Here is a 14,510-nt window from a genome sequence, read left to right on the forward strand (position 1 = left end):
GATGCCTGAGCCAACAGCTCATAGCTAACAGTGCTAACTATGGCAAAAGTGTTGACAGAGCTAACAGTATTTTCCTGAGGGGGAACCGGAGGGTAGGCGCCACGCTTCCGCAACAGCGCTGTTGGTTATTGGCTATAACCTCGTTGTGAGAGCAGTGCAGTTGTTGTCTATTAATGGGTACTTTCGGTGTTTTCTCACTGTTCTACACATCCGGTGGTCAATAGTTCCCCATGAAAACTGTCAAAGCTACATCTGTGGATGATCCTGAGTGGCTGAGATGTCATTTTTGCAATGCTTTGAGCATAACTAATATAAATTCCATCCATTGTGGACCACAGCGCAGAGTAGGAGGATAATACATGATGATTTGTGTGATGATTGGACAGTAAATGATCACAGCTGAGAACATCTAATCAGAGAGCTCAGCTATATTATTTTTAAATCAGTGTTTTAAGAAGTCTTCTATGAATGAGGTTTGCAAATTAGGACTCGCTGTAGCTGATTAGCACCGGCAGCTAATCATGACGCCTTTGATTAGGTGAATTATTTGTCCTAGAAACAAGCAGAAAACCTCGGTTCAGTGTCCGCACCACAACAAAGAGCAATGCTCCCTCCATTATATTAGTCACGGGGAAAACTATGATCTCCAGAGGCGCTTCCTTCACATTCCCTTCGATGATAGCCAAGCACAAAAAAATTCGGTTACATTCGGTTTTAATTTCCAACGGGGGTTTCTTGAGATGCATATATTCTCAACCACAGTGTGAGGCCCTCGACAGTGAGAGCAGTGTGTTCAAGTCATGGCTGTAGCGCCTTTGATCACAGGGCAAGACGTTAATGAAACGTTCATGTGGTCCTGAATCTCTTTATGGCACTTCAGAGAGTCACGAATGTGTTCGAGACAAGCGAGCCCTGTTGTTCCTCGCCTCGTTGTGTGTTTTACGTCTATGTTAGTGTCGGACTCAAGCGTGCTGTGAGCGAGAGTGTGTGACTGTGTGCGAGCCTGGTGGGGTCGTGCTCTCCTGGGTGATTTGTGTCGGAGATCCGGGCCTAGTGTGGTCCGTGTTTACTTAAGATCCAGGAGAGGTGGAGCGCGATTGCCCCAGTTTTTCAACACTTTCACACACTTTTCCGGACATTTTCCTCACCAGCCCATTTCTTTTCTTCCTGGTAGGGTCGTTCCCTCTCAGAGCACAGAGAGAGAGAGAGAGAGAGAGAGAGAGAGAGAGAGAGAGAATAACCCACATCTGGACGAAAGCTTTAGTACCATTAACGGGAAATACGAAATGTTTCACTGTAATGTATGGCTTTTTTTTTTCATGCCACTCGCCCGTCAACCGGCGTGATGAATTGATGAAAAATAATTGGCCTACATGCCATTTGGTGGACAAAGCTTACATTAACAACAGGGCCGAAATACTCTGGGAGAAATAACTGTAGCGGTTGAAGTGACCCTCAATAGGTTGAACCAGAACCCTGGAGCGAAAGTTATGCTGCAGTTAGTCTGGCACACTTGCATGGGTTCCAGTGATAAAGATGTGAACACAATCAAATTATATTTCTGCAAAAAATCATGTTGCAAACAATATCCCTTTGAATATTTTGATATCAAATCCTCCTTTGCTTTCATAAAACCTCAAACCGGTTCTCCCCTTGGTTCACACTGTTACGTCAGCGCTGTTGCCGTTGTTTGCATCGTTAGCGCTGTCAGCGCCGTTAGCTGCTAGCCGCCGGCTCAGTCGTCGCCATGTTGAGAGCCCTGTTGAGGCAACAGCTCTGAATTCTGTACAGAGAACTTTTTAAAGGAATAGGTCAAAATTTTGGGAAATACCACTCTCTTGTCTCTATGGAAAATGTGAAGCTAGCACCAGCAGCTAGCTTAGCTTAGCACAAAGACTGGAAACAGGGGGGAAACAGCTAGCAGGACGGTGTCCAACGCTAACAAAATCCACGTATCAGCACTGTTATCTATGTTTTTCTGTTCTTTGCTTTAATTAATGAACATGCATGTATGTGTTCCACATTATTCCTTAAAATATTGACTTTTTATCATACAAAATGAAGATAAAACTGTTAGCTGTCATGACTCCAAACTTAAAAAATGGGGTTTCACCCACTGTATAATTTTGTTTTTTTAATTGTCCACCATAAGTCTACTCTTCCCAAAGAGCTTATTTGGCTCCACCCACACACTTTGACTTAGACTAAAACTCAAGTTAGCTGAGTGACATCTGGAAGAGAGCAGTTTGTATTGAACCAGCACAAGTGACACACTCACTCACACATGGCACTGATTATAAAGAAAGTAAACAGAGCGACGACAACCTTCAACTACGTCAACCACAGTCGACCAGAAATTGTTGTTTAAAGATGTTGTGTCAAAAGGTCAATAATTGACTGAGGCAGTGTGACTTCACAGCTGTTGTCTTTAAGACAATCACACGTAACATGCGTGTGTGTGTGTGTTTCTGTAATATTTTAGGCTGCATCCCTGACTGTGGACCTGTGTGGTGATGACCAGGAACCAGGCTACTGCGCCGTGAGCAATGTGGCAGTGCACACTGACTGGTAAGACAAATCACACTCCTATAGTACACAGATGTTCTGTCTCTATGATCCAACTGTATACATTAGAATAGTCTTGACAGTTTCAGGTCCGAGGCTTGAAAAACTCAACGCATGATGACATTTTCCGTGTTTGGCTAAAAAGTGGAAAGTATTACAGAACCAATAGTTTTTCTGTACCTTGTGGGAACATATTAGCTGATTTTGAACTCCTTGTCACTGGTTGCATTTCTTTCTTGTTTTAATTTAATATTGGGCTCCAGTCTGACAATAGTTTTTTTTCGTCAGATATGTTCATCCACACCGTGTGTTTGTTGAGTTTGGCTCTGTCAAAGAGGTTCATTCTGCTCCCAAAGCTGAGCTAAGACTGCAGAATACAACACAGCTCTATTTTATTACTTCTTTACTGTGAAAGTATCTGGATGAAAGGGAATCACAAAACAAGTAAAAATGCAATTCTCGTACATTTCTGTGCACTGATGATACACGAAATGACTCAAGGTCAAAATGAAGTCATCTGTTGTAAAAATGCAATATATGATGTAAACGTTCATCGAATAACTGGGTCACCATCACCTTTACACACCGCTCTGAGCCAGGCCTTGTGGGGTGAACATTTGACACTGTACGTGTGTGTGTGCGTGTATGTGTGAGTGTGGGAGAGAGAGCAGAAGGTTTATTTTGTGAGGGTCTCGGGACCCTGTTGTTGTGAAACTCGATGACCCGCAGTGTCTTTCTGTATAAGTGTGTGTGTGCGTGTGCATGCATACTTGAATGCATTCATAAGCTTTTTCTGATTTCTGTGCATATGCACTTTTGTCTCTGCGTGCATTTAAGTCTTTGTGTGCTTGTATTCATGTGTGTGTGTGTGTGTGTGTGTGTGTGTGTGTGTGTGTGTGTGTGTGTGCAGGATCCTGGACGTGCAGCCCAACAGGGTCTCGGTTGGAGGCGTCAGGTCAATAGAACCCGTCCTTCATCGGCGCGGTCAGGTCGCCACCCACGACTTTGTCGGCTGCATCATGGAGTTCGCCGTCAACGGCCGCCCGCTGGAGCCCAGTCAGGCGCTGGCATCGCGTGGCATCCTTGACAGGTCCGCATACCCAAAACCCCCCCGCCCCCCCACCCTTTTACTCCCGCTTTCACCCTCTCTCCATCATCTCCCTCTTCTTCCCATCTGTCCGTCTTCTCTAACCTCCTCGACTCTCGCTGTGGGACATCTGTTCACACTCCCAAACCCTCTCGAGAGTTTTTAAAAAGATGTGTTTTTTTAGGTTTTTTTCATACAAATGGCAGATTTTTTGACGGGGGGGGGGGGAAACCAATTGCAGAATTCCGGAGATTTTTTCTTTCTTTTCTGTCCTGCTGGTGAATAGTGAAGCGAGAACAGATCTTTTAATATGCTAATCCTTTTGGGGTTCTTTATGGGGTTTTTTTTGTATCGCAGCACGGGAGAGAGAAATCGCGGCTCATCTACCCCCCTTTTTTTATTCCTTCGGCGGACCCCCCCCGGCTGTGCGGCTGACTTGTCAAACTGACGTTGTGTTTGTCGTCGTGTCTGTAGATGTCCGAGACTGGAAGGAGCCTGCACCGCCAGCCCCTGCAGACACGGGGGCACCTGCTTGGACCACTGGTCTTGGCAGCAGTGCCAGTGCGTGGATGGCTTCACCGGAAGATTCTGTGAGAAATGTAAGTATATGCCTTTTGAAGTTTTATTGCTGAGGCTGCACTCATTAAGGAATATTGCATCATGATTATTTATGATTCCTCCCTCCTCGAACGATGAGTCATCGAACTGCACTGCGTAGCTTAATACGAGCCACATAAATGCGTTTTATTTTAAAGCATTTGTGTGTTTAATGATATTAATACTCAAAATCAGAGAACTTAAACAGACTGAGAGACACTGAGGCAAACAAAAACCGCCAGAAACATGTAGCTACTGTGTAAGTAAGCAATGTTACCAATAATAAATACCACATTTATTTTGAATAGTTCATATTCTTACTGGTAACAAACAAAGCTTGTAGTTTGAGAGGTCTGCACTTGGTTTCTCTATGTTTTCCGTCGGGATTGATCTTGTGGGAAATGTGCTGGTTTGCTTTATGGCACAAAACACGATCGCAGCGCTTTTCCTCTTATAAAAATGGAGCGCCGCTTTCTCAGTCATGTGTTTCTTCTTCAGCAAGAGAAAAATAAACATGATGCCAGGGAGTTCAGGGAGTGACGAGTAGGAACATCCTCTTCACAGAAGGAAGAAATTAGGTTTATGAGAAGATTTTGAGACATAATACCGGTGGTGTGACTTAGACGCTGCGATTCATCCTGGTCTTGTGGTTAAATCGGATTGAATCAATTTGACCCATCAGTCAGTGTCGTAGCGAAGTGACTTGGTGCGTTCTGCACAAACACAAATCATAGTTTTAATGGAAAGCATTATGAACCACAAACATTTAAATTCCACCGACTGTTTGACGGCGTTGCCGACACAACTGTGTGTTTAAATCTAACTTTGAAGGGAAATGTCAAAAAAACGTTTTTTGTTTTTTTTTCATTCATATTTTTTTACTTGTTCGGGTTAATCTAATTGTATTTGAACTGAAATTTAAACTGAAACAGTGCATTGCCTCTACATTATAGAATTGTAGCTTCAGAATATTAGCAAAGTTCAGGATTTTTATAGCTAATAAGCACGTAATATACCCACACTATTACATCAATGTTTGGGGATTACATTTACATGTCAGGTACTTTGATGAAGCTCTAAAGAGAGTATACTTATGGTGTCAGTGTCTTGCTCAAAGGCACACAGGCTCGACCTTCATCTTTCACTTATGACAAGGTATTTGAAACCACGAGTGAGAATGGAAGGAGCAATTAGTGGTTATGGCAGAGGGATTAGGAAAATCATTTGGGCCTGAGTGTCCGCCAGCTCCGGAGTGGAAATATCGTTTTTTACAGCCGCCTGTGAAACTTGTGTGAAGTCGGGACAGGATTGAGGATGTTCTCTGTCTTACTCCCACAGACATGACAGAAGACACTGCCCTGTCCCTGGACGGTACCGGTCGTCTGGACTACTCCCTGAAGCAGGGCCCGAAACGCGACGTCCTCCTGAGGCGGTCACTGCAGGGCGCGACCTCTGACCCCGCCGGTCCCAGCAGCCTGGAAGTCAAGTTCAGGACACGCAGCAAGAGCGGCACTCTGCTGCATGTGCAGGAGAGCAGCAACTACACCACTGTTAAGGTGAGGGAGAGGAAGTGTACACTGACATGTGGCAGTATGAACATTATACAGACTGCACTGCACTATAATGGCTCATATGGTAAATTCGTTATAGTGTATGTTCCAACTCTCCCAAATACTTTCTAATTTTTACAGAAATACAGCTTTTTCTCTCTCTCATGCACTGTTTAGTAATTCAGACCTCTAAATAATGAAGCGCAGCACCTCAGGCCGTGGTTTCACAATAAAAGCCTTTCATGGAAGTGGTCATGGGAGGAAGTCTGGAGTTTGCACTATCAGCACACAACAGCAAATTATTATAGCTAACAGGAGCAGATCAAAGAGTAGGAAGGCTTCCAACTAAACAAATTAAAATACACTTCATCAAACTTTAAATAAAGTTCAGTCGAGGTAAGTGAAGGTCCTGCCCACTTCTACTTCCTGTGTTTCTGCTGTTTGTCTTCTTCAGTACTATAGTGTGTTTAATGTTGTGTGAAGCCAAAGACCATCTTTTTTAAGGCATTTAGCATTTTTTAAAGTTAGTGAGCTAAAGTTGAATACATTGTATCGCGTCAATGCCACACAACCTCCACCAATAACATCAAAATATACAGTACAACCATAACATTTCAATACAACAGTACGTTTTAAAGTAAACGTTAGGTAACGTAACGTTAAGCAGAAAATAACTTGTACCAACCGCATGAGTTTGCTAATGTTAGCTAGCTATGCTAATGTCTTTAGCTAACTATGCAATCAAAATGATTTATGCAATCATTTCAGCTAAAGTTGACACTAGCTATCGTTAGCATAATCAGTTCTTTGCTGTTTAATGTTTAGCCACCTAGCTTCATAAGTTACAGTTATTTGAAATATTAAGGTTGTATTGTTTACCTCGGTGTTATTGTTTGAGGTCGTGTGGATTATTCAAACTAATGAACACTGATAAAAATGTCAGACGTCACTTTCTTATTCAACTTTTCAAATCTACCTTAAACCTCTGGTCCAATGGAGAATCAGTTCAATGTATATAATATGCAGTCAACTTTGTATCCAAATTCAATTTAATTAAATGTAAATGTCCCCACGTACACATACGGGCTTCCACTCCCCCCCCCATCACAAATTAAAAGCGCGTTGTAGCAGAAGAATCAGCTTAGTTTGGTGTTGCTACTCAGCTAATTGGCCCGCTAATTCTGCAGAGCAGCCACCGCTAACGTGAGCATTAGCCACGAGCCGTACTCACAGACTCGAGAGGCTCATTAGCGAAGTCATAATTAGTTCATGATCGCGATTGGTTTCCAGTCGGTGCCAACACACAAATCAGCTCATCCGCTCGTTTGAGAGATGACAGAGCTGAGGTTCTGCAGCATGGCTGCCAGATGACTTGTTGTATCACCAAAAGCATTTGTAGTTGTGAGCGCGTCTGTGTCTGTGTGTGTGTGTGTGTGTGTGTGTGTGCAAACTTTACAGTAAGCTGACACCTTAAGGTCCCCTGAATGTTTGTATATGAGCGTGAACGCGATGGTGTACACACATATATGTTCTAACTTTGCTTCTGAACTTTAGGTAAACTCAGCCACCTTCCTCTTTTTCTCCCCTCATCTTGTCCCCCCCCCCTCCCCCCTCCCCGACTGATCCTGGGCAGCTGCCCAAAGAAGCCTGAGTGCTCATTCGTCCTCTTCAATTTTCCTTTTTGTTTTTAGACCCCCTCTGCCCTCACCACCACCGACCCCTTCCCACTTTAGGATCAGACTTCCTCCCTTGAATGATTTTTGTTTTCCGGCTCCGAGCAGCTTCTGGTGCTCATCGAATCCCCATCACAGCTTCTTAAACAGTCCGGAGAAGTACCATGACGCCTAAGAGAGCAAAGCAGCAGGGGAATACCCACAGTATATGTACATATGTTGAGTCTGAACTATATATACTGATGTATTAAAAAAAAGAACCTTGTTTAAAGATGTTTAATAGATAAACTTCATGATTGGTTTTCCAGCTTTCGAGCAGTTTTCTTTGGCTTGAGGGACTTTCCGCTTTTCCCATTTTACATCAATTCTTCCGGAAGCTACTTATCATTGCTGATTTTTGGGGGTCTTTGAAAAAGGGAAGAAAACGGGATTACTTTTCCATCGAAGCGAGGAGTACACGTACTGTATGAGATTACCATACACAGTAAAAAGCCGCAAATGTGTTGTCCAAGCCAAAGTGGGCTTGATTAATTTCTTTTAAAGACGCGCGCTGTCCTCTCTTTTCTGGAGGGCGACCTCACCAGCGGGCGTTTGAACGAGCGCGTTCTGTCTCTGAATTTGCTATTAGCAAGCTTCTGGTCATCATCTGGCTGAATAACATTAGCCACGCACAAGTCGGGAGAACATGATGGACTGCAGCGCGTCCCGCCGGGAGGAAGATTTACGAGCGGCGAGCTGCATTTTTGTTTTCGATCTCTGACCTTGACATCAGATCCTGAAAGCGCTGCAGTGTGGCGGTATAGTTTCTGTGGAGGCTGAGAGAAGACTTCCTCCCGTGGTTTATGATTGATGCTGACGTGATAAACCAGTGCATTAATCTGAAAAAGCTGCCTTATTTTGCTCTACTTTGTGCGGCTCTACTCAGAGAACATTATTCACCATACGCTTGAAATTAAGAATTACAACAGCATGCCGATTCAGGGATTGGGCAGTTTATCAAGTATCTTGTCCAGTCGGGTCTACTCATCTCTTATCTATGATGTGCTGTTTAATGTGGATGCTAACATACAGACATATCTCTACTCTGTTCCTTCTCTCAGCTGAGGAACGGCAACATCCACTACATCTCGGATGCGGGCGTCGGGGGGAAGGTGGAGCGGACCGTGGGGGACGCGGTGCTGTCGGACGGCCTGTGGCACACGCTCCGGCTGGTGAAGAACGGCTCGGCCACGGTGCTCCTGGTAGACGGCAGCCACACGAGGATCATCCAGCATGCCACCCAGGACTTTGGAGGTCTCAGCGTCGTGACCTTTTCCCTGGGAGGGATCCCACCGGGACCTGCTCAGCAGAAAACTGCAGCAGGTGATGCTCGACAGTGTAATTGTCATCAGATCAAAGCGTTTCTGTCTATAATTGAGTGCTGAAAACCTTATTATATTGTAAGAAATGTCATCGACGAAACTGAGGTGCCACTGAGCAAGCCACTGCTCCTGACACAAAGATGTGATGACAGAGATTTTCTCAGGACTTTAGACATTGTGTTCACAGTGTTGTTTCATTCCCTATATGTGGTGCGAGTGGGTTGGGTTGACTACAGTCAAAAACATGGTTTTAACTCAAACTCTGATCCAGAAATCTCCACTTCAGCAGCTCTTACATAAACCAAACCTTACAGTTTCATTCCTCTCTATGTTCTGAAGGTTTTTACGGTTTGTTCATATATCATTCAGAGCCTGATTTATACAACATTTTATTCCTAAAAACATGCTGAATGGATTTTCTTATTGCTGTTGACATATTTTCTGATTTATGGAGCGATACAAAGAGAAATAAAAAAGATATCCAGTAAAAAGATATCCAGATATCCTGTTCTGGAAATGTATGCAAATTAGCATTTATTTATTAACGTTATCCTTTATTTACATCTTTAAACATAGAATTCCAGACTAAGTGTAAAGCACTGATTTAGGCTTATAATGATGACTTGTAATACAAAAAAGAATTGTCTTAATGTAAGTCATGGTGATATTTATTAGTGTGACCCTATTCACCGTAGTCAGATAGTGATGATCTAAACACTGTCTCAGAGGCTTCTCTACACTTTCAAGAAAACATTTCAAAGCAAAACTATTTTTTTTGACGTTTTGACAAGAAATGTGTCTTTTTTTTAAATCTATAAATCACAGTTTAGATACTGCCCTTCAACCCCTTGTAGAATGTAAATTATAGTTACGTGTATGTGTGTGAATGTACACTATAGTTACGTGTACGTGTGTGAATGTACACTATAGTTACGTGTATGTGTGTGAATGTACACTATATTTACGTGTATGTGTGTCTATGTAAACTATATTTACGTGTATGTGTGAATGTACACTATAGTTACGTGTATGTGTGTGAATGTACATATTTATGTGTATGTGTGTGAATGTACACTATATTTAGGTGTATGTGTGTGAATGTACATATTTATGTGTATGTGTGTGAATGTACACTATATTTAGGTGTATGTGTGTGAATGTACACTATATTTACGTGTATGTGTGTCTATGTAAACTATATTTACGTGTATGTGTGTCTATGTAAACTATATTTACTTGTATGTGTGTCTATGTAAACTATATTTACGTGTATGTGTGTCTATGTAAACTATAGTTACGTGTATGTGTGTCTATGTAAACTATAGTTACGTGTATGTGTGTGAATGTACATATTTACGTGCTGTGTCAGGCTCAAATGCTGAAGCTTTCAAAAATTGGCGTTTGACCAAGAAAGTCGCCTTTTACGTACTGTAAATAACTAATGCAGCAGCACATGTTAAAGAAACCACTTAGATACTATAAGTGTGTGCACGTGCACATCCTGTTCTTGTGTGTGACAGAGCGCTCCTTATAAATCCAGTTCAAACCTCCTTCTTTTCCCTAAAATGAATTAATAGTCTGTTGTTCAAACTGCTGACCCTATTTGGTGGCCGTCCAACAAAACTCTGGCCGCCGCTTAGATTTACCTGCTATGAATTTACATTACTTAAATAAATGTTTCTTTATCAGAGTATCATTTATGCACAAAATAACTAATATTTATTTAATTTGACTTTGTCTTGGAACCGCTTTTGAGGACTTTTTGGTGTTTTGATTTCCATGGACTCTCATCTTCGTTGAGACTTAAATCACAGATCAGATGTCCTCGAGCATGAGCTGTTTGGAAAAGGTGAAAGAGGGGGTTTCCAGGGGGAGGTAATGCAACGCAGTAAATTTTAGAAATGTAAGCGGAGGGAGAACTAACCTAATACTATGCACTAATATGGTAAAAAATGAGCAAATTGAATTATTTGTGGACCTTTTTTACACAAGGACCGGGGCATAAATAAAACACGCATATTCAGATATTTGTGGCAGGCTGCCTGTGAACCAACCTTTACCTCAATGTGCGTCTGTCGTGCACTTTTCAAGGTCTAATGAAGAAAGCACAAATGGATTTAATCTGCACTGGGACGAATTCAATAAAAATCTGTTTACATCGGTGAGGCAGTGCTGTTGGGCTACACACGAAGGAAAAAACAGAATTAGACACAGACACATTCATTCAACCCAGATGTATGTCTTTAAGCTACAATGGCTCTGACGATGGAGTCCCTGTTTGAAAAATATTTAATCAAATCAAATTGGCCAGTGATTGATTTTTTTTTCTTTATTAATTGTTTGAGGAGTTCACTTCTTGTTTTTGTCCGTCCTAATCTTGAACCAATTTCCCGTCTAAACAGAATATCTTTAGCTCTGATTATAGCTCCAAGTTCCTGTTATTTACAAGGAAGCAATCCGTCGTCGGCAGATATTTTGAAAATCAGTCTGGTGGCAATCGGAAATGATTCCCCTCCAGGCCGCCGTTATGTGCTTGTTAGCTGCTGATGGCTGCTTCTTGTTATCTGAACCAGTTTTTTCTCTGCTGTTCATTTGCAGGGTTCGACGGCTGCTTGGCCTATGTGAAGTACAACGGGGAGAACCTGCCATATACTGGGGAACACGGCCTCGTCACCTTAACGAAGACCAGTTCGTCCGTCAAGATCGGCTGCAGGGGTCCCAACCTGTGTGAGAGCAACCCGTGCTGGGACGGCTTGATGTGCGTCAACCAGTGGTACACGTACCAGTGCGTCCCGCCGGGCGACTGCAGCTCGAATCCCTGCCAGAACCACGGCAGCTGTGTGCCGGACCCCCGCTCAGGTTTCACCTGCGTCTGCTCTGAGTTCTACACGGGCAAGAGTTGCGAGACCTTGGTGGCCTGTCTGGGCGTCCAGTGCCCTCAGGGTAACGTCTGCAAGTCGTCCAACAACGGCGGGTTTGTCTGCAGCCCAAGCCCCACGGCGGAGGCGATGGTCCTCCCCATCTGGGCGGTGCCCGCCATCGTCGGCAGCTGCGCCACTTTCCTCGCCTTGGTGGTGCTCAGCTTGATCCTGTGCAACCACTGCAAGGGCCGCAACAAGACCAAAGTGCCAAAGGAACCCAAGGAGAAGAAACCCAAGGAGAAGAAGAAGAAGAAGAAGAAGAAGGGCAGCGAGAACGTAGCGTTCGATGACCCGGATAACATCCCGCCGTACGGAGATGACATGACGGTACGGAAACAACCAGAAGGGAATCCCAAACCGGACATCATTGAGAGGGAGAACCCTTATCTGATCTACGATGAAACAGACATCCCCCACAACAACGAGACCGTCCCCAGTGCTCCCTGCGCCCCCTGCAACGGCCCAGAGGCAGATATTGAACACTACGACATAGACAATGCCAGCAGCATCGCTCCCTCAGATGCAGACATCATCCAACACTACAAGCAGTTCCGCAGCCACACGCCCAAGTTCTCCATCCAGAGACACAGCCCGCTGGGCTTCGCCAGACAGTCCCCGTTACCCCTCGGAGCGACGAGCTACACCTACCAGCCTCAGTACACCCAAGCACTGAGGTCCACCCCGCTCAGCCACTCCCACTCAGCATGCCCGACCCCGAACCCTCTCTCCAGACACTCCCCGGCACCGTTCACCAAGCCGTCCTCCTTTTACCGAAACACTCCGACCAGAGAGCTCAACCTGGCCCGCCGCGAGGGCAGCCCGCTGGACCTGCACAACGACATGTGCCAGCCGCCACCCATGTTCAACTACGCCACCCGGCTGGGGAGGCGCAGCAAGAGTCCGCAGACCATGGCCGGCCACGGCCACACATCCAGGCCGGGCAGTCGGCTCAAGCAGCCGATCGAGCAGATCCCCCTGGAGACGGGGCCTCCTGTGGGGCTGTCCATCGAGGAAGTGGAGCGGCTGAACACGCCGCGCCCACGCAACCCCAGCATCTGCAGCGCGGACCACGGGCGCTCCAGCTCGGAAGAGGACTGCCGCAGGCCACTGTCGAGGGTTCGCAACCCTGCTGACGGCATCCCGGCCCCAGAGTCCTCTTCCGAGAGTGACTCGCACGACTCTTTCACCTGCTCGGAGATGGAGTACGACCGGGACAAGCCGGTGTCTTACAGCTCCAGAGTTCCCAAGCTCTCGCAGGTCAACGAGTCAGACGCCGACGACGAGGACTACGGCGGGAGGCTCAAGCAGAGGCGGTACTCGAGTCGGAGGGCGGAAGGAGGGCCCGGCATTCCCCAGATGCCCCCTACTGAGCAGCACTACACCCTGCCCCACAAAATGGGCCAGCAACCCGGGGGCTTCAACTGGGACAATCTGTTGAACTGGGGTCCCGGCTTCGGACATTATGTAGATGTGTTCAAGGACTTAGCCTTGCTCCCCGAGAACGCGGCAGCAAATGACATTGAAATGAACAGTGGGGATGGCTCGGTGACCATTCTAAACGAAGGAGAAGCCGAGCAATATGTATGAGACTATTTATTACAACGTTGTAGAAAATGGTGATGTTCTCCATTTGAACAAAACAAAAAAAAGGAAGACTGTATATTTCAAGAGAACATTGGACTACATGTTTTTGTTTTTATTTGAAATTAAAAGACGACTTTTAATGCAGTAAGGCAGACAAATGGCACCTGTAACATGACAGACTTTGTCATTAGCCACCTTGGAATAGTTTACCAGTCTTTTCTAGGTCCAAAGTCAACTGTACAATCGTGCGTTCATCTCTCCGAGGCCTCATTACAACGTATCCATTGACACTGAGCGGCTCAAAAAAAAAGAGAAAAAAGAAAATCCGTGTCTGAATTTAATTTAGCGACTGCAAAGCTCCATTCCTGTTATCTTGGATCAAACATTTCTGTTTTCTATTACCAGCACTGCCTCTCCTTTTCCTCACAAAACTTCTGTCGCATTCACAGCTGAGAGATAAAGACGGTAGATAGTATTAACACTCGCGTGAAGAGAATTCCTACGAGGCCGCCGAGCAAAAAAGGAAACTCCCGGTCTCCATCTTTTTAGGGGTCAATTTTTAATTTACTTAAAAGGAAGCATGTGTGTTTGATCTGACTGCACCTGCAGGTGACGGGACGCGGCCCCCTCGGTGTGGAAGTTAGCGCGCCGCTTTTTGCTCGCACGGTACGGTCCGACCCCCACCGATGTCGTGATCCCTGTTCTCCACGTCTTTGCCCTTGTGGTGGGGTTTTTTCACAGAAGACTGGCTAAACGCTCCAAGAGTGAGGATTAATCATGTCCCCTGCCTTACAGACATTTGAGGATTTCAGTACAGGGGAGGGGGGGTGGACTTTTCCTCTTCTGTTTTTTCAGTTCAGGAGGAGAGGAGGTTTTTTTTTTGGGGGGGGGGGGGGGGGGGGGGGGGGTTAGTGTAATGTGCGTTTTCTGACCAGCCAAGCGTTTAATGATGTATGGATCCTGTAAACATGTCCCCAACTAAAACACTATGAACTTGTGTACATTTTTTTTTAAATTCATGTCAAATCATGGAGTCATTTGTTGTTGGTGTCTTTGTCCATTATGTATGGTTTCTACATTTTTGTACTGTTTAATAACTTAAATTACTTAAGCTGTGTTTTTATGGATATTTTCATATGCTGAAATGTATGTTCTTTACTTTCGGGGAAAGT

General features: G+C 44.8%; 1 protein-coding gene across 1 annotated transcript in view; it reads left to right on the forward strand.

The window, feature by feature from the left end:
- Positions 1-14,138, forward strand: part of fat4 (FAT atypical cadherin 4) — a gene marked incomplete at its 5' end in the record, with an annotated part of 99,527 nt that extends 85,389 nt beyond the window's left edge. Inside the window, 6 exons of the mRNA XM_079167124.1 lie at positions 2,483-2,568; positions 3,476-3,655; positions 4,127-4,251; positions 5,588-5,805; positions 8,573-8,834; positions 11,432-14,138. Of these exons, the coding sequence (XP_079023250.1) occupies positions 2,483-2,568; positions 3,476-3,655; positions 4,127-4,251; positions 5,588-5,805; positions 8,573-8,834; positions 11,432-13,341 (2,781 nt within the window). The 3' untranslated portion in view covers positions 13,342-14,138. The remainder of the gene's footprint in view (positions 1-2,482; positions 2,569-3,475; positions 3,656-4,126; positions 4,252-5,587; positions 5,806-8,572; positions 8,835-11,431) is intronic.
- Between the last annotated feature and the right edge of the window lie 372 nt (positions 14,139-14,510).

The sequence above is a fragment of the Pholis gunnellus genome (genome assembly GCF_910591455.1).
Source record: "Pholis gunnellus genome assembly, chromosome: 10".
Lineage (NCBI taxonomy): Eukaryota > Metazoa > Chordata > Actinopteri > Perciformes > Pholidae > Pholis > Pholis gunnellus.